The sequence below is a fragment of the Bolinopsis microptera genome, chromosome 6 (genome assembly GCF_026151205.1).
Source record: "Bolinopsis microptera isolate Bmic1 chromosome 6, MBARI_Bmic_1.0, whole genome shotgun sequence".
In the NCBI taxonomy this organism is placed as follows: Eukaryota; Metazoa; Ctenophora; class Tentaculata; order Lobata; family Bolinopsidae; genus Bolinopsis; species Bolinopsis microptera.
In genome coordinates this window covers 8,339,369-8,362,230 of record NC_087077.1, presented here as the reverse complement: position 1 = coordinate 8,362,230, position 22,862 = coordinate 8,339,369, and the positions used below count along the sequence as shown (strand labels likewise).

The following is a 22,862-nucleotide window of genomic DNA, read 5'->3' as shown; positions in this document are numbered from 1 at the left end:
GTGTTGCCTTTTTCACCATATTAAAAAAAAACAACTCTTATCAAGAAATTAGTACGTTCATAAAAAAATACATTAAAGTAAAGCTGACTAAGCTCTCAGCTCTTTGTGTATAATTCGGGACGGGTATCGGACGGCAATGTGCAATAGAAAAGAAGTGAGAATTGTTCGCCATCGATTCGATATGAAATTGAGAGAAAATGCCATGTCATAAATAGCGAGCAGACTAATCGAGAATCAAAACAAAATTCTTAAATGTGCAGTGCATTGTGCAAGAAACCTAGGACCTCTGTATCAGTACTAGCACCTAGTAGTGGTAATGATAAAACCCGTTTTACATTTACTTCAGCTTAACACCAGACAAATGGCAATAATTTGCCGTTGATTATAATTCATTTAAGCATGTCTCCAGTTGAGCGCAACCGTTTTGTCTGTACATATGTGTTTTTGCATTTCTCTGTATTGAAACACGTGATTAAAACGATTGATAACAGTACAAGTTTTCATCACCCACACTTAATTGAAAACGTTGACTTTTCTCAAAACAATCACAGGCCACTTGGCAGCAGCACAAAATCTGAAAATCAAGACAAAATAAAGCAAGATATTCACTTCCCATTTCCTACAAGGACAAGAACTTCCTATACAAATTACACAGTTGACATAATGACGTGTCTGACATCACATACGGCGTATCACAATCACGTGACGTTTATTTTATTATCACGTGTGGGGCTGTGGGGACTAATCGATGACTGCAAACTATCGTTTCACTTGCCCAGCTAATAAAAGATTAATCAAGAACAAATTCGCTGTGTTGCTATAGATTATCCTAATAGGAGGAGCGTAACAGGATATAGGAGCGTAACAGGATATAAATTGTAAAAGAACAAAATCCTAAGTCTTTTGAAATAATGTAACTATAGAGTGCTCGTGGAATTTCTCACAAACCCGCTAAAATAACGACGTTACGAAGTTAGCAGTAACAGTTAACACTAACACCATGGTACAATAAACATGAATAGTTATCCTTCCCATCGGTTGTGATTCTTTACAAAACGAACATATTTCCTTCTTCTAGGCTTGTTCCAGGTATGTTCAGGTTTGTTCTGATTTCATAAAATTGGAGCTGGAAGTGAACTGTGAAGTGTTGAGTGCTTAGATGGTAGTGTACGGAGAAGTCTGGGCCCTGAGGAGAACTGAAGAAGTCCAACTCTTTTCACTTGAATCATGAATGAGTTTTAAATTTCTATTAAGATTTCCAACTTCCTGCTCCAGAAATGGGGGATACAAAAATCTTAGAAAAAGATGAAAAATGCAAATTCCCGTCTGAATCGTGTGTTAAAACTTTAAAAACAACAAATTATTTATTAAATCTATGAAACCAGAAACAAGATTGTTATTTAAAACTCTCAGACCGACAGGGCCAACAGAAGTAGCCAAACAAGATTAAGCAACACGTACGATAAGTCGTGACCTCAACTATTTGCTAGTGCTTACAATATAGCTTTTCACGTTATAGTGACCGCCTTAAACGGTATGATATACTAAATAATGTGTACATTGTGTTATATTTGTATTTTAATTGACGTTGAAATGACTTCTCAATCTAACATGCGATATTCTTACCCTAAGATGAGAAGTACGGACTCGTTTAGGGGGAAAAGTACGTACTTGTACGCAACTTTGAAAAGTCCGACTCATACGAAGTACGATTCAGATAGAATTTTATTGTTTTTGAATTATTATCATCGGGGCCGTTGTAAAATGTAATTGTTTGCCGATTTTAGAGAAAATATACCGTTCGCGAACAAATAAAACATACAATTCTTAGGTCAGGCAAGCATTTGAAAAAACAAAAATTTTACAAAATTACTAGACAATTTACTTATTTAAACAGCTTGTTTCTCTTAAAGTTAAACTTTAAGTTAATCGACGATTGGAATATAATATAGAAACACAAATTTTGAAAACGCTCAATATTAGTCCGTAACATGCGATTTAGAACTCTTCCATCGATTTCTAGAAGGAGGACTTTTCAGTAGAACTGAAAAGTACGTACGATACGAGTAAATTGAAAAGTCCGACTCATTCGTACTTCTCATCTTAGTTCTTACCTAAACTTACCAACCTTGACCAAATCGTTACTGCATATGCCCATTCATTGGAAGAAATCACCTGTACGTCAAAGTAAAAATACTAAAGTAAGATGCAAAACGTTCGCATTAGACTGTACGTGCTAATAAATCATTTCCACATCACGATCTTTTAATATTGTTATATACTCAATTTAATGATCAGGCTTTCTTGTGGTTTACTGTTATTGTTAGTGTTACTCAACAGTTAGAACCAGCGGAGAGAGTCGAGAGAGAGACCGGTAATATTATTACATTAAATATTCAATATTCAATATTATTACCATGCATAAACGAGCTATAGCCTCGTTAAGGAAAGTAGGAATTTTGTACATTTTGATAACTATATGAATATCTAGAATATTATAAGGCAACAGTTTGGATGGGAAAATAAAAAGCTTGTGTAATGTGTATCTATGTCGGAAAAATTAAGATCCAATTAAACATTTATAACGATGATCTATTGACAACAGCAAAGAAATTAACAAGTTCATACTGGATAGACAGATTTGGAGAAAAATCATATCTGCTCGGACATTGAAGCCGCCCTAACTAGTCGTAAGTGATAAGTCGAGTAATTGTCATGATATAGCATTCTCTGAGAAACTAGAACAACTCATTAGTGATTTCTATCAGTGATCTCTTATTAATTTTAATTTTGAAGCTTCAGAAGAAACCAAAATCATCAATGATAGAATTAAATATCGAATTAAAATCTTTCTGGTTCAGCAGCTTAGGTTTCGCGTCATTTGGGAATCATAAAACAGGAACTTACTTATTGATAATTCCCTAGATAATTGTTAGTGTTACTCTATGATATGTTTGAGGTACAGAACTTATCAGCTTCACACCCTGTAAATTAGATGAGACTGAACTCTCCGTATCTTCAGATTACAATCGCTATTCTCCTCCAATAGTGCAGGTGGAGAAGGAAACGACGGTACCAATTAAAGTTATTGAGTTGCATTATTGCCACCTGGAGACTGAAGATCCCGAGTTATAGGAGCACAGAGTGGCTCCGTTCAGATTCACAGTTACCGTTACTCGCTGAGCCCTATCAGTTGGTGCACTAGCAGATCATCTCATTGTATCAATGTATCGCGCTTTACTTGTGACGTTGTCTCCAAGCCTATTTGGGGGCCTCTTTGCGGGGTTCCCAAGTGTTGAGTCCCCGCTAAATCCTCTATTGTTAATCTACACCATCGACTCTCAGTAAACTACTCTAATCTTTTGTTCGAGCCTTAGTTTCTGCTCTTAAAAGCTTATATCCGCCCGGTCGTATGGTTGTAGATCAAAGTTTTAGGCTTTTGTCTATCGGTTGATAATAATGTAGGCGCTTCCCACCGATGCTTGCCAAAATTAATCAATTCATTTGTAGGTCTGAGAAAATAAAATTACTGATGCCGCTTGAAACTCAGTAGCTATATTAATACTTGAAGAGTATTTTGAGTTTTGTTGCTTAGGATATTTTCAATCTATTCTAACTGCATCTATGGGCAAGATGCCAGATTCTTTTATCACATTCTAAATTACTCTATTTAACCAACGGTCGCCTGAAACATCGGTTGATGTCTTTGTAGAATCACTCCGATAATATACTTAAAACAATTAGATTATTAGAATGTGATTAATTCTCGTTAACTAGGTGAAAGATTTAATGATTCCTGATTAAATCACAATTTAAGGTTTACATATTTTCAGAATCTTTAAGGTTGAAGTTGAAACTTCTGTTAAAATTTCTCTAACCTATCCTGAGAATATCGTAACTGTATCATCGTCAAATATTAACCTTGTTTTGTTTAAATGAATCAAGTGCATGACTATTATGGAATGACGGAGTTGGGTGGAATCAAGGTACGGGCACGATGTGGGCCTCCTCGTCATTATTAGGAGGCCACCTAGTCACATACCTGGGGCACGGTTGCAAATTCTGGTTCAATTAAACAGCGCTTATCGCACCCTAGCAAGGATTACAATGTACTAATGTCATCTTTGAACAAATGCTTGCTAAACATTTTTAAAGGTTTCAATCAAAGGTATAGGTCGTCTTGCATTGTTTAACTCTCAAAATCACGTTACACTCCAAGAATGTGCCTCTAGAACCTTGCAATATTGACAGGACTGATTTGATGCCACCTAGAGGAGTACATAGTTTGAAATTCTAGCCGGACTGGACCTCTGCCCGTTTCCATGGTAACAGTGTGAGTTGCTCTGGCAGTAGCTCGGCCCTGCAGTTTTACCACATTATTATAGTTACCGTACTTGTAGTTGCAGTTTGTTAAAAGTTCACCAGCAGTTAACCATTGTAAATTTGATCACCGTTCAGTGACTGAGAAAGATCTTGATTTATATGGTAAGACATCTCGAAGGTTCATGGAGTTTCAGCTGGAACGAAATCGGGCATTTAGTCGTATTATCACTGGATTTATTATCTAATAAAATCTAATTATACCAAAATTTACCCCGGGTTATACGTCTGTGTATAATTCAGATAGTGGAGCTGAGAGTTCACACACTATCACACACTGATATAATAGCCTAAACCCTTACCTAACCTCTACTTTGTTTGCCCAAATATGTAGATTTCACCCGTTTTTCTGTTTGTAGAACCAGTGAAGATAATATGAAGTTGAGATGTCAACATCACCTGCACTGAAGGGTGTTGCACAGAATGTAAACGATTCTATTCGAACCAACGAGACCTCTCTGAGCCATCTGGAGGAGCAGATTGACGCGCTAACTGACGCACTTGTGTCAGTTAATTGTAAGTTTGTAGTTCTCCTGTCCTGTATTGACTTCGCAGAGTTTCTTATTATTGGGCTTGTATTTACTGAAATAAGGTTTTGGTGGTCGGAGGTTCAATCTATATAGTCACCTGATAAGACTGAATCCACATCGCAATCCCCTGTAACACGTAGAATCTTATTTTCTTACTTTATAACAAGACTGCCCTTCGCTTTGTTCTAAATGCTTATCCAGTGCCTTTCAATCGTAAGTTATAAGAAAATGATTTCAGAATTATTACATACTATGTATTAGTATTCGTTTACTCGCGATTTTTTATTCCCAATCTCTCTTTTTAACATGAGTTTATTCTCAGCGGATCCACAAGAGATGCAGGCGGTATACGAGGAAGAGAGAGCTAAACTCCTTCAGGATGTGTCCCAGAAAAATCAACTCCTGAATAAAACCATGGAAGAACTCAAGGTTTGTGTCTGAAAAGTCACCTGCAAATCATTATACAGACTGATTTTCGAATATACCTTTTGCCGGCCGAATCACAGCTTACTATCAATAACAACTAGCAGTTTAAAACATTATGATTGATACTTAATTAATACTCATATTAAGTATTATAATCTGTTTGTCAGGGCACAGAACAGCTCCACCAGAAGGAGATAGAGATGCTCCAGGAGAGAAACCGGCAGCAGAAAGACTCTTTAATGGAACAACTCCGGACTAGTCAGGTAGTTGGGTTACTCTGCAAGTAACCAAATTATAATTACCAAATTACTTGTGATACCGAGACCTTTGATACTACTGTTTTATAGTTACATCGTGATTCAGAATTTAGCAGTATTCTTCCATGTTCTCAAATTTAACCTGCCTCTCTACAGGCGGAACTGATGGAGTATTACAGTAGAACAGACCTAATGGAGAATGAAACGGAAAGACTAGAGTGGGAGCTGTCTCGAGCCGAGGAGAAATACAAACGGCAAAACGAGAATCTGATCGACCAAAACAATGCTTTAATGCATGCACTGCAGGTAGTAAGTACATATTTCTATCTTGATTGGCTCAGATTTTCGCTGAATCCGCATCCACTTTCATTGGTGATTGACGAACGAATATAGGTTTGTTAAGGAATGATAAATTACTTCATAGTTTATTGCGCTGTTGTATGATTAAGCCTAGATTATTCACGCTGCCCTAGAAAATTCCACGCTACCCTTTCTAAGCTGAAGCGCTTTTGCTCTTTTTAAACTATTAAAATGTCATAAAATTTAGCTCATTGTAGCTAGAATTTCTATGTAACTTTTAACCTTTCCCAGGACGAGCAGGATAAGTCTCGTGATGTTATTGAAGATCTAGAAAGATCGCTCCAAACAGTTCCCCTGGATTTAGATGCTGAATTTGAAAAGAACATGGCTAACTTGTCTTCGGAAGACTTCCAGCCAACTTCTGGGAGCAGTCCTGCTAAAAATCAACTTAATTCGAAGATAGGTCTGGAAATCCTGAGAAATCTCAAGAAGAGGATCAATGATTTGGGTCTAAATAATGAGGAACTTGTAAAGATAATTGATGATCTTGGGAAGTCTATCATCAGGGAGACTGCGATTTCAAAGCGTTATAATAAAAAATGTGGCGAACTTTTAGCTGAACTTGAGGACATCAAATCAAGAAGACCCACCCAAAGACAACTTGAAGATGTCAAGTATGATTTAGAGGAAAACAAGAGAATGCTGGAAAAGTCACAGAAGAAAGTTCAAGAGTTGGAAAAGGTATTGGTGACCACACTTTCTAAGCATGATAACCTCGTTTCTGATCTAAACAAGACGATTGACTCTCAAGACCAACACATTGAGGAGTTGAAGAAAAAGAATTTCTATCCTAAGCTTATGGATGATCTCAAAAAGGAAAATAGTAAGCTAAAGGAAGAGGTGAAGAAGCTAAATTCCCTTGTGAAAGAATCACCAAACAGAAAAGTTGGAGGCTTGAAGAACAAGTTTGAAGAAAAAATGAACCAACTATCTCCCGAAGAAAGGAAGCCTGTTAAGAAAGATTCTTCGGAAAAAATAGAGAACATGAAAGTCTTGCATCGTGAAGAAGTGAATCATTTTAAAGGAAAACTAATGATTTTAGAAAAGAAACTTAATCAATCCTTCGAGGAAAATACTCAACTGAACCAGGAGCTCAGCTATGCAATGGAGCAGCTTGATGACAACTCCTTCAACTATGAAAGCGTTATTATAGATCTCCAGACGAAACTTGAGAATTCCATCCTTGATGACACTTCTGGAAGTATCAACGAATCAGTCCTTGAACTGAAAAAACATTTAGATGCGGAGAAAGAGCGCAATAAAAAGTTGTCGAACAAGCTAACCGAATTGGAGACTTCAAAGGACGAACTCCTTTCTGTTGTGGAATTATCTCTTGATTCTGAGACTCTTCCACCTCCCCCTCCGGAGATAAATATCACAGCACCATCACCAACACATTCTGACAACTCCCCAAATCAGTCACCCACCTTGATTTTACCCAAACCTAATCCTCTCAGAGTTTTATCTGATAGACTGAATGAGGTTAGAAAGGAAAATGAAGAAGGAAAGTTTGCTCTGGAAAGTGCAGAAAAAGAAAACGAGTTGCTGAAAGGGAAGATTAATGATCTTGAAGACCAATTGTATGAGCAAGATGAAGAAATCATGCAACTAAAATCTGATGTGAGGCGGGGAATATCTGTTTCTGTAACACCTGCAAATCCCCAAGCAGAACTTGAGATTCTTGAACAGAACTTGGAAGACAGCCTCCATGATAATATTCATCTTGAGGACACAATAGCAATTCTTTCTGATGAACATGATGCTCAAATGTTAGCTCTAAACTCGAGGATTGCTGATCTTGAAAGAGAATTGGAGATCGCGTTAAGTGGTACAGATCCAGCTGACAAATCATTGATAGAACAACTTGAAAATGAGAAGCGGGATAGAATCATGCTTGAAAGAAGAGTTGAAGAACTTGAATTTGATCTTCAGGAGAGGTTATCTGGTAAAGATTCCGAGGAATCACTGAATAACCTTGCTCAGAATTTGGACGAAGCAGAGAAAATGTGTGAAAAGTTAATGTTAGATGACGAGGATTTGGTCACTCTTGATAGCGATGAATTCAAGAAACGTCTCAAGGGTAAAGATGATCAGATAAACAAGCTGCAGAAGAATAATGAGGCATTGAAAGCTGAAATCGACACCCTCAACTCCGAATTTGCCGAGATAAGCACAGAGATTGCTGAAGCTGATAATCAATATGGACAAAGGATAGAAAATCTGCAGAAACAAGTACGAATGAATCAAGATGACCATGAGAAAGCCATGAAAAATCTTGAGGAAGAAGTAGAAATGTTGAACGAAATGCTGGAAGACGAAAGGCAATCCGATGTGTTGAAAATGCTTGAAAAAGAAAATACCTCACTGAAGGACGAATGCAAAGTTTTGACAGATCGTCTTGCTTTAGACATCCTGAGCAAGATATCGCCGATAGATGAAAAACGTGACGTAATCGCTGAAATGAAAGATCACTATGGAAAAGGCCACAGTCGGTTGCAGACAGAGATCGATCTTAAGAAACAGAAGATTACAGACTTGCAAGAGGACTTGAAAAGAATGAATGCGAACAATGCTAGAAAGATTGCGTCGTTAAAGGAAAGTCAGCATATCAAGGAAGAACGTCATAAACTGGAAATCGAGGAAACTCTTTTGACAAATGAATCTTTGAAAAAGGAATTAGGACAGGCAAAGAGTATCAACAAACGTTTCGAACAAAATCTTGAGGACAAAAATGTTGAGTTCAATGAAGTAGTTACCAAACTTTTGAACCTTGAAAATCTTATTGAGATTCAACAGGACAATCTACTTGCCAAAGATGAGCAGTATGATACCATCAATCGTCAGTTGAAAAACCTGAAAGCAGAATTGGAGATTGCCCAACAGAGGCATAACATTCTTAGAGAGGAATCAATTGCACTTGATATCCTGGAATCTAGTCTTAATGAAGCTTCAGAACATGACAGACAGTTAGAATCAGAGGTATCTGACCTCAAGATGAAACTTGAAAAGGCTGTGTTTGATAAAGAGAGAGCTGAGAGGGGGAACAAATTACTTGAAATGCGTGCTAAAGAAATGAAAACTGATGACCACCCTGATCTTAATTCAGAATCAGATAGAATTATTAAGAACCTAAAAAAGAATGTTGAAGATTTGGAAATGCAGGTGGAAGACCTGTTAGATCAAGAAGATGGTCTTCGGGAACAAATCAGATCTCTTAAATCAGACAAAAGCAAATTGGAAGTACGCCTTTCCTTACAAAACGATAACCAGAAGATTGACGAACTGGAAAAGACGATTACCATGAAGGAAAAGACGATCGAGGAAAAGAACAATGAAATCAATTCCATACTCAGCAAACAGGACAAGACAAAGCAAGAACTGGTGACAAAGAACGTTGAGCTGCAGAACAAATACAATAATCTTTTGGAGAAGTGTAACGATCATGAAACCGAAAATAGCTGTCTTCTTGAAGAAATCGATACGAACTTTAAAGTACATACTGAAACCGCGAAGCAACTTGAAAATGAGATAAAAGAGCTGAAATCTTTTATTGCAGAGCAGGATGAGTCAATCCTTAAGAGTGAAGAGATAATAAACAAAGCAGAAGCCAAAAACTTGGCTGATAGCCAGGCTTTCTTTGAATCTCGAAAACAATTGGAAACAGAGGTAACTTATCTAAAGACAAAGCTCATGGATTATGAGGGAGGTGATGCTATGCGACGATCATCTTCCGTACACAGCGTTTGGCTGGAAGATACAGCTAGTTTTAATCATGTCATCGGCGAGAAAGATCGCCAAATTCGGGATCTCCGTGACTCTTTAAAACGTAGCAGTGTAGCAAGCTCCCAAAAAGGAAGCATTTGCGATCTCAACTTTAAGAGTGGAAGTCTAGGGAGTATTGCACCTCCGACTGAACTTGAAATTCAGGGAGGCTACGTCCCAGAGGATGGACTTGCCATGGACAAGTACAAAAAACGTATCGAGGATATGCAGATGCTAATGGACAAGAAGGATGAAGAATACAGGAAGCTCTATCAGAAGTTCAAACAGGAACTTGAACGCCAGACTTCAGATGGGAATGTCTACAACGCCCACATTAAGAAACTGCAGAAAATGGTGTCATTATTCGAACAACAAGCAGATAAGGTTACTGCTGATAACAAAGTGATAATTGAAAAGAGCTGTAAAGGTATCAATGACATCAATGAATCTCTCACAAATCTCAATGATGAGCTGTTGTTAGAAAGTGAACGTACCACAGACGTACTAGGAGAACTTGACTTGTTGAAAGAAGACATTGAAGCAATCCAACACAATCTATCGGGCAGTGACAAGGACAGTGAGTTAACGATTACCCTTGATAAGGTCCTTGAGATTGAAGACAACGTTCAGATGACAGTCGAGGAACACCAATGTTCACTTGACCACTATCAGCTGCTTCTGCAAACAACTCAACAAGAGATGCAGATGATAGCAGAAGAATTAAGAAGCAGCAAGGAATCAGAGAATGTCGATAATTCGGATTGCCTCTCTCCAATTCTGGAGATACTTCAGGAGAAGGTTACTCTACTAGCAGATAAACTATCCGACACGAAAGATGAAGTAACTTCCAGTAGATTCAGGGGTAGTCAGAACGGAAAGAGCGAACGAGAAAATGCCATCGTTATAGAGCAGGCAGAGCTGCGATGCACGAAGTTTGAGAATGAAATAGAATCTATAAAGAACATGCTTGGCAACTACGATATTGCTCCCGACTCTGAACGGTTCATGAAGGTTACCGACGAACTCCAAGAGATCGCCTCTCAGATGGGTGATCTGAAAGATCTTTTGACGCTCAAAAAAGCTTCTCCAGTCCTCTCCAAAATACGGCCGGTACACCAGGAAGCTAAAATCAAGGGGTTGGAATCAGAGGACTACGAACAAAAAACTCCCGTTACAGACGAAAGTGTTTTGGGACATGTCAGTCTACAAGAGATCGATGGCCTTGAACTCATCACCCACGATATAAGACACCAGCTCAGGGAGAAGATAAAAGAATGTGAAAACTTACAGGAAGAATGTGCAAGTCTGAGGGGAGTTAGTGCCAACATGAACGGAAGTATGCGTGAGCTTCAGAAGGTGTTTGGTCAAATGCTCGCGGAAAAGGGCGAGAAAATGGACATGCTAAATGACACAATCAGTGTTGAGAAGAGTGTCTATGAAACGAGGCTGTCCCAGTTGTCCGATGTTATCGAATATAAAGATAAAAGTCAGGATCAGCTGAGAAAAACCCTGTCGTTTGAACGAGGTCGATTACATCAGCTCAAGGAGGATCTCGATACTTCTTATGAAAAAACTTTCGAACATATAAAGGAGTATGAGGGTCGTGTTTCAACAATGGCGGAGAGGCTCAATATCCAGCAGCAGCTAGTGAAGGTTAAGTTAGAAACATGTGAAGACGAAATAGAAGAGCTTAAGGAGCAGCTTAATAGCAGCAAAATGCTCGTCAAAGAGAAAGATCACGCGCTGGAGGATCTGGAAAGTAGTCGCAGAAAAGAACTTCGTGCAAAGCAGCGACAACTCAAAAAAGCGGAAGACGAATCAATACGGTACCAAACTGAACTTGATGATCTGAAGAATACTTTCAGTCAAACCCACGGTTCTTTAGATCTGCAACTGTCTCAATATGGGGACATCATGACCAAATTCAAGGACGAAATATCTGAAGAAAAGGAGGCATTCCAGAACTCCCTTCAAAAATTAAACTTCTTGGTCGAGGACAGGACCCAGAAAATTAAAGAATATGAGGAAATAGTTGGAGATTTGCAGGTCAACTTGAGTAGTACTCAGTTGGAGCTGAAAGAGAAGGATAAGTTGAATGAGACTCTGGCAAGGGAACACAGCAAACTGAAACTTGCCATGATGAACCAGACTTCGCCTACAGCTGATAACGATAGTGGAGTTCATTGGATGACCAAGGTCAGAATCGAAATCTTTATTCTTGTTGCTCGATTTAAAATATTTAAAAAATAGAAATCAGGGATTGTGAATTTCGATGCGATGGAATTTTACTCGATAAGAGAGTTCATCGTTTTAGAGCAATACTTACACCATGTAGTCATCAGAGTAGATATTAATTGTGTACTATTTAAGGCGAACAAAGCTGAGCATCAAGTGAAGAAATTGAAGCAAACCATCGAGGATATACGATATCGTTACGAGACCCAACTCGCAAACAAAGGTTTGATAACGTTGCAAATCAATTGTTACCATATAATTATGGCATATGATAATATCTTGGATGATGGTTTAAAAGTTGGTTCTAATGACAATTACTGATCTGTTATCATTAACATCTGCCATTGTTAACAGATGATGAGGTTCTCAGAGCTAATATGAATCTAGAAAAGGTTCAGCAGATATTGGCTGCTCAAACAGAGAAGCACGGCGCTATTCAAAATGAGGTAAAACCCTGTTAAAATTGATTTATCATAATTTGCACTTTGTTATTTTTTTGTGTTCCATACTTATCTTATGGGATCCGCAGGTTCAAGCAATAGGGTTATAAGACCGTCCTTAGGTTTCCAAACCAAGGGAAAGAAATTAGCATAGCTCATAAATCAAGGAATATTTTTAAGGTCAAGTCTCTGAAACTAGACATGGAGGGAGCAGGAAGTGATAATCAAATTAAAGACCTCGAACAAAAGCTAGCTGCCAAACAGTCAGAGGTTGATGAAGCTCTGTATCGTATGCACAGGTCTGCTTTCATGTCTACTTAATTTTTTATATTATATCTTAGGTTATTCTTGATTCTAGGTGATTTTTCTTATTCACTTGCCTTTTGGGGTCTTTAAATGGGGTTGACAAAATCTTTTAAAGCTAGGATACATTTACACTACAAGAAATCAAAATACCATTTGCCGACTTCTTCTCTTTAATCAAAGATGGTTGTAGTTGATATCTTGCCCCGCAGACACCAGAGAGAAACAGAGGCCCTGAAAGACGTGTTAGCATCATATCAAAACAACGCTGATAACGATGTTGCTCACAAGATTTCCGAGTATGAGACCACCATCGCTGATTACGAGGTGAGATTTTTTATCTCTAGCAGTATTAATGTCTGCCTTTAGGTCAGTAATGCCTATCTTCGGGAGTCTTATACATGCTTTCTTATGCTTAACTGTCGTATAAATTGATGTTTTCAACCCAACTTTTCATTAGATTGTTAATCAATAATATCACAACTTTCCAGGTCCAAGTGACGATGTTGAAGAAGAACATCAGTGATCTCCACACTCAACTTCACAATACCTGTGATGAGAGACAGAAAGTCATAGATAAAGCACAGGTCAGTGAGTTTCACGAACACTAGACAGTCTTTTCTGTAAATGGGCAATAAATCTGCTTATCTAACATCTGTGTTTTGTACATATAAACTTATATTTTTAGGCTCAAATAGCTGTATATCAAAGAAGACTCGAACAGATGAATGACAGAGTGGAAGAAGCAAAAGCTTCTGCCTCGAAGGTAAGGGAGTGTTCAGGTATTAAGTTAGAAGTTGCAGCAAGTTCGAACAAATCTTTGGTCTTTATATGTTATAACTTTATAAGGGCTACCGGACAACTTCATCCAATTTGAAGTTTTCCTAGACAGGGTAGCTTGGGAAAATAATTATAAACCCAATCAGTCTAGCTAGAATTTGGAATCATCTCAACCTGAATATTTTAACCGTTGCTAGATTACATAAACTGATTCCAGCCGCAGACGGCAGAACAACTACAAGTGTCTCATAATTTGTTCCCTAAATCTTAGCTTTAGTTAATGTAATTGATGTGGTTGATAATCTGAAACCCTGTCCAGGAAGCTGAATCGTTCAAAGACTCCAAAAGACAGTACTTGCGGCAGATAACGTTGCTAGAAGAGCAACTGAAGGACACCCAGACCGGCGGGGAGCACTTCGCTCTCAGACAGAAAATAGCCAGACTAGAGCGCCAGGTACTGATTATTAACCATATATCTGCTATTCAATATTCATGTTACTGTCAAGGTGACCTGCTGACATTACCTTGATTTTACTATTGTATAATTGCCACCGGGTACTTAAATGTAAACAAATGCACCTCACCTCCCCACGAGAATCCACATCAATAATGACCAGTGGCGTAACGTTGCCTGTTGGCGCCCCCCTGCCGAAAAGGCGCCCCCCTGTTGGCGCCCCCCTCCTTTTGGTGCCCCTCCCTAAAATTGAACAAATTAGGCGATTAATTAAGAGGATACGCCGGTAAAATCTCTAAAAAAGTGTGTATCTAGAGCAAAACGCGCAGTTTTGCTAGTACTTTAGTCAAGTTTTCGAAATTGTCCCACATTCAAACGACGATTTGGCGCCCCCCTAAGACGGCGCCCCCCTGCACAGCGGGGTCAGCAGGGCCCTTCGTTACGCCACTGATAATGACCCTATTTTCCGCTCCGTATAAAAAGTTTCGCAATTTTTTTATTGACTTGAATTACGTACTAGATTTACGTACTAGATTGTTTAACCTTTTCCGAGTTTATTCTGCCGCATTATTATTTGGTAGTACATTTCTAAATTCTCGACAGATGTTTCTAAATCAAACAAAATTATATTATTTTATGGTGCGTCTGCGGCATTGCACTTACAGGGGGGGGGGCGTCACGTCCGTCTATGTCCGCTTGTCTCATAGAATCCAAAAAGGACAGGACATAGGCGGACATAGACGGACATAGGCGGACATAGGCGGACATAGGCAGACATAGGCGGACATTAATGGACACCTAAATTGCTTAATAAAATGTTCAATTTTTGCTGTTATAGGGGGATCATGTTTTTTGTCCGTTCGGTACCCTATATTTTCAAAACGGACAAAAAATAGAGCGGACAAAAACGGACAAAAATGGACAAAAACGGACAAAAATGGAAATAACATTTAGATGCTTCCTCCTCCTACTTTTCCTCCTCCTCCCCCTGGGTCTTCCTGATCTTCCTCAGTCCTCTTCCTCCTCCCCTCCTCAGTCCTCCTCCTACTCCTCCTCCTCGTCCTCAGTCCTCCTCATCAGTCCTCCTCCTCCCCAGTCCTCCTCCTTCTCCTGAGTCCTCCTCCTGGGTCCTCCTCCTGGGTCCTCCTCCTCCTCTTCATCCTCCTCCTCTTCCTCCTCAGTCCTCAGTCCTCCTTAGTCCTCCTCCTCATCCTTCTCCTCAGTCCTCCATCCTCCTCCTCAGTCCTCCCCCAGTCCCCCTCCTCCTCCTCCTATTCAGTCCTCCTCCTCCTCCTTCTCAGTCCTCTTCAGTCCTCCTCCTCCTCCTCCTCTTCCCTCTTAGTCATCCTCCTCAGCCATCCTCCTCAGTCCTCCTCAGTCCTCCTCCTCCTCCTCCTCCTCAGTTCTCCTCAGTCCTCCTTCTCATTTCTCCTAAGTCCTCCTCCTGAGTCCTCCTCCTCTTCCTTCTGAGTCCTCCTCCTGAGTCCTCCTCCCTCTCAGTCATCCTCCTCAGTCATCCTCCTCAGTCATCCTCCTCAGCCATCCTCCCCAGCCATCCTCCTCAGCCATCCTCCTCAGTACTCCTCAGTCCTCCTCCTTCTCAGTCATCGTCAGTCCTCCTCTGAGGAGGAGAAGGAGGACCCAGGAGGAGGAGGACCCAGGAGGAGGAGGACCCAGGAGGAGGACCCAGGAAAAGGCCCCAGGAGGAGGAGGAGGACCGGGGAGAAGGAGAACTGTTGAGGACTGATGAGTCATCCTCCTCAGCCATCCTCCTCAGCCATCCTCCTCAGTCCTCCTCCTTCTCAGTCCTCCTCAGTCCTCCTCCTGAGTCCTCCTCCTCCTGAGTCATCCTCCTCAGTTCTCATCCTCCTCCTCCTAGGTCCTCCTGGGTCCTCCTCCTCCTCCTCCTCCTGGGTCTTCCTGATCCTTCTCCTCTCTCTCAGTCATCCTCCTCAGTCATCCTCCTCAGTCATCCTCCTCAGCCATCCTCCTCAGCCATCCTCCTCAGCCATCCTCCTCAGTACTCTTCAGTACTCTTCAGTCCTCAAAATGTTTGTCCGCTAATGTCCACCAATGTCCGCTAATGTCCACCAATGTCCATCCATGTCCGTCCGGGTCCGCCAATGTCCGTCCGAGTCCGCCAATGTCCGTCCGAGTCCGCCAATGTCCGTCCGAGTCCGCCAATGTCCGTCCGTGTCCGCCAATGTCCCAAAAAACACGTCCGTTGTCTCATAGAATCCAAAAAGGACAGGACATAGGCGGACATAGACGGACATGACACCCCCCCCCCCCCCCCCCCCCCCTTACACTTGTGCACTCTTAACATCACGTTATGTATCACGTTAATAATCTAAACGATTTTCCGTTTATCAAAACTTTCTTGGTAATCTAGCTTTCAGTACCTCAATCGAGTTTAAATTAAAGCCATCAGCATAGTCAACTTTGAAAATTGCGCTAAGATTTATCATCAGACTTCACATTGAAGTGCGTATTAAAGTGCAGTTTGTAATTTGGGCGACTTATTCCATGCGTTACAGTCCTCATTCCACTGTTATAGCCCTGTTGTGTGATATTCTCTTTATTTTGTTCTGAGTTGTAAAATGTAAATGTAGTGCTGATCATTGCTCATTCCTCATAGTGAAACTAAACTTTTAAAGTAAAACAGAACTTTTTACAATCAGTTTATATAAATTTATATATCATATATAATAGTCTGTAACTGCACATATTGTATATATACGCACATATTGTATATATATATATATATATACAATATGTGCAGTTTAAAACATGAATTTAATGTTAAAATAAAACAGGGGGGTTTTAAATGGTTAAAACAGACCATCGCATCAATATAATATTCTAAAAAATAATCTGATGGTACTACTACTAGTAATATTGACGATCATCAATGTTATATATTTAAGTCTAGTTAACAGTTATACATTATTATATCATATTTTATTGATCTAAGGTGTAGTATTGCCAGATCCTAGTTCATTTTGTAACGGAGTTTTATACTAACAGGAAACGATGTAACAGAGTCGATATATTTTAATGTTGCCATGGGGTGGCAAGTCCCCATACATCGCAGTCCGGTAGTTTCATTGCGTCATAATATATATAATAAGACTTGGCAACTGCAAGAGAGGTCACGCATGTCCTGGTTACTTTTAAAGCAGTTACCATACGTCATGACGTATGACAACACTAAATTATTGCTACTCAATTAATAATTATGTAACCCCAGTAGAAGTAAAGTTCTGTTTTGGCAAAGTATTTGTTTACGTTTTTGCTTAATGAATAATCCAATAAAACAGCAAGGCAAGCCACCTGTGGCCACTTTTTTAATCCTAGCATTGACATTATCCGATGTGCAGAAATAATGTATGCCAATCTAACCGTAATTATCATTCTATATCATTCACATTGTTTTACCATTATACTGTGCAGTATGCAGTAAGCAGTCTACAGTGAATTTTAACATTATATTTTAACATTATATGACATCACGATTTAATGTCTATGTGTCTTAATAAGATTTTGGAAATCGTGAGATAAGAGGCAGTATGCTTGAGTTTTATGGAAAATCTTGTACCTTTTTAGAACCACATTTTTTGCCTTGAAAGGTGATACCAGTCACCATTGTTTGAAATTGTTAGATAAACTGTCAGATTAATTTATGTCGCAATATTAAAAGGCAGCCAATCCATTGGTTGCAAGGCTGAATTGTTTCAGCATCTGAAAGATAACACACACAGCGCAACGCTAAATATCTTCATGGTTTGTAGTAGTTTTACCATTTTCTAAACATTAATAGAAATTTTATTTCTAGCTTTAAAGGTTGATCAAATTGTTTATGGTGACCAGGGTAATGTAATTATTTAAATATGTTTTGAAATTTTGTGAACATACTCTTATCGATTTGTGATTGCGTCACCTCGGCTCATATAATATAAAAGTAACTTCGTTACTTAGCAATAGCTTCCGTGCCTGTAAGCCTGTAGTACCTTGAATTTTCGTTTTCGCCACAGCAACTGTTTGTTATTATAACTTTAATTTAGCAGCTGCTCTCGGAAAATTTACCAAAATTTATTTATATTACCGTAATCATAACATCGGTTATTCTATCCAGGTGACGTTATTAATTGTGTCGAAACTAGAAAGTCAGCGACATTGAGTAGGGTATTATAAGTGCCCTCTCCACAGCTGTTATTAATGGAGTGAATCCTATAAAGTTTAACTTTTTTCATTGAATATTCTTCATGGGTCGTTAATCTTTTCTGGACATAATATATTACCTTATTGGACTTTGTGTGAACGGACATTTATCAGACGCTGGAAGCCCTAGCATTCATTTAAGTGTCTGTTCAAATAAAGTCCGACAAGGTAGTTAAATTAAATACATTAAATGAATGCTTTCGAGCGTTTTTTATGTCCGTTTACGCAACATGTCCGATAAGGTAGTTTGGAAATATGCAGTAATCCCACTTATTGTTGAGTGCGACATATGATCCCCCGCCTACACTAAGTGTGTATTTCATTACTAATCTTACGGGCCAGACATCAAGTTCAGCACTGAACCGGTTTTAAAACTGGAAATTATTTTGTTAACTTATTTTATTTGTTGTTAACTTGGTTTACACTTAGAATTTAGTATTTTTGTTGGAGAACCGGTTCTTTTGCATTCGCATTTTTGCATATCTTGCGACTCTCGCATGACGTCACTTTTTGAGTATTGGCACAATTCTGATAACGTATAATTTTTATTTCTAAAAACATTGCGCATTTACCTGATTGTGCACCTTTTTAAAATCTTTATCGTGCTTGTAAAGTTGTAAGTGCGCACCAGGTAACTAGGTGCCTAAAAACGTATTTTAAAGGAAAATAAGGACACAAATTGCAATAATTGTCATCATTAGCTCAAAATTATCGTAAAATATTGGGCTGCGCTGTCCTGCTTCCAGTTTAGCCGTTATGTTATTATTTTACTCCACTTTTAAGAATGAAAGAGAAGTTGTATAAAAGGACACGTTCATTGAAGTTTGAGGATATTGGTAAATTTCTAAAATAGCGTTTTCGACGATAGTGACTTAATTTTAGCATCTATTAATCTAGCGTGTTCATTAGTTCTGAACATTAGCCACGTGAACCATACTCCCATATGCACTGCTCAAAAATAAAATGTATTGCTTTAAGGCACTATAATGTAAAAAATGTCACATCCCTTTTTCGAACTACACTTATCTCGCAAGAGCTGCTTGCAGGCCCTAATATGCATTTAAAATCGTATTATTTTAATCGTTCTTGAAACTGTGTTTTAAAATGATCTCTATTGCCAAATTACTCAGCTAGGCCTTTTACACGTTTTGCTGTTTTTGAAATTCAGTCTGTGGCCAAAGCGCGTGCTAAATTTGAATAACTCTACGATTTTGGCCCCATCATGAAGAAAATCATTCCTACACCCCTGAGAACCATACTTCGGTTAGAATTCAATGTTCTTCCAGGAATTATTGGTTGGTTATTGTTCAGCAAATTAGAACTCAAGTTTAACAATGCTGAGTTTAATTTTACTTAGTTACTGAAATGTGACGAAATTTCCTTTTTCTGCCTAAACAGTATAATTTCAATGTGATGAAAACTTAGCATGGGTTTCTATATGTCCTGTATAAATCCATTCCAACTATAATAAGGACTGTTGATGTGAAAAAAAAATCGATCTAACTAATGCAATGGCTGATGTGACGAAATTTGCATTTCTTGCCCCTATTTTGAAGAATCATAGACATACCTCGATTAGGATATAATGTTACTTTATCACCATACCTATATCAATAAACTAGTTATCTTGCCAACGAAGAGCAAATAAAGTTATAATATTTTGTTGTGATGAAATTTAAAAATTTTTACCATGTTCAGGTGTTGAAATTTTGCCAATGTTAACATATCACTGCCATATAATAATTTATGTGACAGGTGTGTGGTTGAAATCTAAGATGAGAAGTACGGACTCGTTTAGGGGGAAAAGTACGTACTTGTACGCAACTTTGAAAAGTCCGACTCATACGAAGTACGATTCAGATAGAATTTTATTGTTTTTGAATTATTATCATCGGGGCCGTTGTAAAATGTAATTGTTTGCCGATTTTAGAGAAAATATACCTAGTACAGTCAAATCCGTCCTAATTTAAGCCTTTGTCGGACAAAATTCGCAACAAAGCGATTTTAACGGGATATGGTCGGGACAGGTTCCAGGAATCATTCCAGAGAGTTCCCAAAATCCTCGACTTCAGGAAAATCCACAATTACCACTTTTTTACCACCTTTTTACCACTTTGGTTTTCCGCAAATAAGTCACGTTCTGAATATCCTAGAAGATTCTAGTTTAAAGCATTGTGTTTAGAAAACAAAGAAGAACAACTTTTTCTCAAACAACTTTTTCAAAAATAAATTATTTGATTAATTAATTAAATAATTAATAAATTTTCAAATATTTCAAAAATATATTTTCATAAAAAATGTTCGCAATTACATTCCACGTATAATGAACTAATTTTTATAAAAAATTTCAATTTCAATATTTTGGACTTGTAAAATTTTCGAAATTCGTAAAGAATAACAACTATTTATCACTTTTTACCACATTGAATCTCCGCTAATAAAACGACTTCTGAATGTCGTAGAAGGTTCTAGATTGAACCAATGTGTTCAAAATATAAAAGAGAACAACTTTTTATCTGATAACCTTTGAATTAGATAATTAATTGATTTATTAATTAAATAATAATTAAATTTTTAAAAATTTCAAAATATAATTTTTATCAAAAATATTTGCCGTGACGTAAAACGTAAAATGAATTTACTTGAATAACAGAACATACACCGTCACATAGATTAGATAACAGATTAAAAAAATCTAGATAAATGGAATAAACGGTAAAATATTTGTACGATACTATTATAGCTTATAACTATTTACACATCATATCTCTCGACTTAGTGTTGTGCTTAATTAGATTGTTAAACTGGTTTGTTTGGAAGCGTAAGCTTCAGCTTTACTTTATGTTGACTTCTCTTCGTAAAAAAGTTGAATCTGCTAAAAATCGAGGACTAAAATCACACGAAATAGTTAATATTTTGACAAAAGAAGAACACATCGTGTGCCTGATACTGTACGGCGTACGCGTGCAGATTCTATGTAAGTAGCTGTCAACTAATATACAATAATAGTAATATGTTTTTACCGTTTTACTTTTAACTTTGATGTCAGCGGACAGCGCAACTACTACTAGAGGCATTCTTAACCAATACAATGTTTTAATTTACCAGGCAAATGAGGAGTTAGTTTCGGTGAGTAGCTTTAAGAGGGCGAATGATCGACAATGTAAATTTGTATGGAATGAAATATGGAAAGGGTTGCTGTCCCCAGGTACTATTCAAACTATTTATCTTTTAAGTAAGTGCACTAACTTTTAAACTATGCCCAGCAAATTTGAAACGGATACGTACAGTCCTATTCTTTATCCTGACGCCTCTCATACCTTGTATACATAAACGAATCATCGCACCACAGGTTGGATCAACAACCCTGGTCACTGAACGAAATTAAACGGCAGTACAACGGCATGACTGATTCAGCTCAGAGCGACGTCTTGTGTGTATTATTGCAGACAGTGACCATAGACCAGTTCCAAAGATTCATATCTAGCCTAGCGGTTAGAGCATCCGCCTTCTGCGCAGAAGGTTCAGGGTTCGAATCCCAGTGTCACCTAGTCTAGGGAGTAGCTAAGGATCCATTGGATCTATGCAATCTCAACGGTCGACTCAACCGAATGATAGAAAACTTAATTGAGGGTTAAATGAGGAGGGGTACCTGTTAAAAGTTCAAGAAACTTCCTAGGATACCCCTTCAGTGCATACTGTAAACATAACTATTATATCGGCCAATGAAGAGGAGTCCGTTGTAACTGAGGCAGGACCATCTTTAGCCACGAACACAGTTTAAACAAATGTCCATTCTGTAACGTAGAGATCGCACCAAATGATAAATCCTCAAACCGGATCACAGATGCAGGGTACCTTAGTTCCCAAAAATTTGTGTGCCATTATATTGAGCACAATTTATTTGAGCCCGAAAAATTTGGGCAGAAAATTTGAACTCATTTGGGCGACCGAAAATTTGGGCACAAATTCTTCGAAAAATGAACGATTTTCTACTAAAATTTCAGTTAGATATTTGCCTTAGTTCATTATTATTCCTTATTATTCCAGTCATTTTGCTTTCAATTTTAAGCATGTAGGTGGTAGTCTGAGTTGTTTCACATTATGAAAACATAGTGTGTCAGCTCAATGGAGGAGTTTCATCAGACAATGTGAAAATTGATACCCGCTTGACAGTGATCCGTGAACTACACGCTCGTTGGATCAACGAACTTTTTGTATATTTAAAAGGGAGACCAGATGACATAAGGAAAGGCTTTGAGAAGTCGGGTATAACTGATGCTTGTAGATCAGACTTTACGGTGGATGATAATCCATTTGCAGATCTTGTTTAAATCTCTAGCTATCCGTACCTCTAGCCGTTTGTTTTATTAGTAGCTGTTAGCTATTCCAGTTATTTCTATGCATTTAAAATATAAGCCTTTTTACTTGGTCAAGCCATGAATGACAGATTAAAAAACTAAAATTTCAAATATTATTTCACTTGGATATGAAGAAAAAGCCATCTTTCTATAGATTTCAGGGCCACATGCCAAATGCCAAAAGTTTGGTTAGCAAAAAATTTAGCAGACGGAAAAGATTTATGCAATTAATTTGGTCTGCAAAAAATTTGGTCGAGAGGCCCGCTCAAATTTTTTGTCGCCCAAATTTTTGGGAATTAAGGTAAGTTATTGTGCGGGGGCGGGGGGAGGTAGTATAGTACACATACGTTAGG

General features: G+C 38.3%; 3 protein-coding genes across 6 annotated transcripts in view; 1 reads left to right on the top strand and 2 right to left on the bottom strand.

The window, feature by feature from the left end:
- LOC134816923 (kelch-like protein 3) overlaps positions 1–1,360 on the bottom strand; it is a 99,988-nt gene extending 98,628 nt beyond the window's left edge. Inside the window, exon 1 of the mRNA XM_063825974.1 lies at positions 1,355–1,360. The gene's annotated coding sequence lies outside the window, so the exon portion shown is untranslated. The remainder of the gene's footprint in view (positions 1–1,354) is intronic.
- Positions 1–22,862, bottom strand: part of LOC134816912 (mucin-2-like) — a 765,431-nt gene that overhangs the window by 499,486 nt on the left and 243,083 nt on the right. The gene's annotated exons all lie outside the window — the stretch shown is intronic.
- LOC134816911 (repetitive organellar protein-like) overlaps positions 1–22,862 on the top strand; it is a 42,815-nt gene that overhangs the window by 1,745 nt on the left and 18,208 nt on the right. The window contains exons 1-13 of one of the 4 annotated variants that reach the window (XM_063825932.1): positions 4,307–4,485; positions 4,740–4,896; positions 5,233–5,339; positions 5,504–5,599; positions 5,750–5,899; positions 6,185–11,911; positions 12,086–12,173; positions 12,305–12,396; positions 12,571–12,689; positions 12,906–13,020; positions 13,185–13,280; positions 13,382–13,459; positions 13,793–13,927. In XM_063825932.1, coding sequence (XP_063682002.1) covers positions 4,767–4,896; positions 5,233–5,339; positions 5,504–5,599; positions 5,750–5,899; positions 6,185–11,911; positions 12,086–12,173; positions 12,305–12,396; positions 12,571–12,689; positions 12,906–13,020; positions 13,185–13,280; positions 13,382–13,459; positions 13,793–13,927 — 6,933 coding nt within the window. In that variant the 5' untranslated portion in view covers positions 4,307–4,485; positions 4,740–4,766. Of the gene's footprint in view, positions 1–4,306; positions 4,486–4,727; positions 4,897–5,232; positions 5,340–5,503; positions 5,600–5,749; positions 5,903–6,184; positions 11,912–12,085; positions 12,174–12,304; positions 12,397–12,570; positions 12,690–12,905; positions 13,021–13,184; positions 13,281–13,381; positions 13,460–13,792; positions 13,928–22,862 lie in introns of those variants that run through there. The other 3 variants (XM_063825930.1, XM_063825931.1, XM_063825929.1) reach the window with 3 other exon arrangements.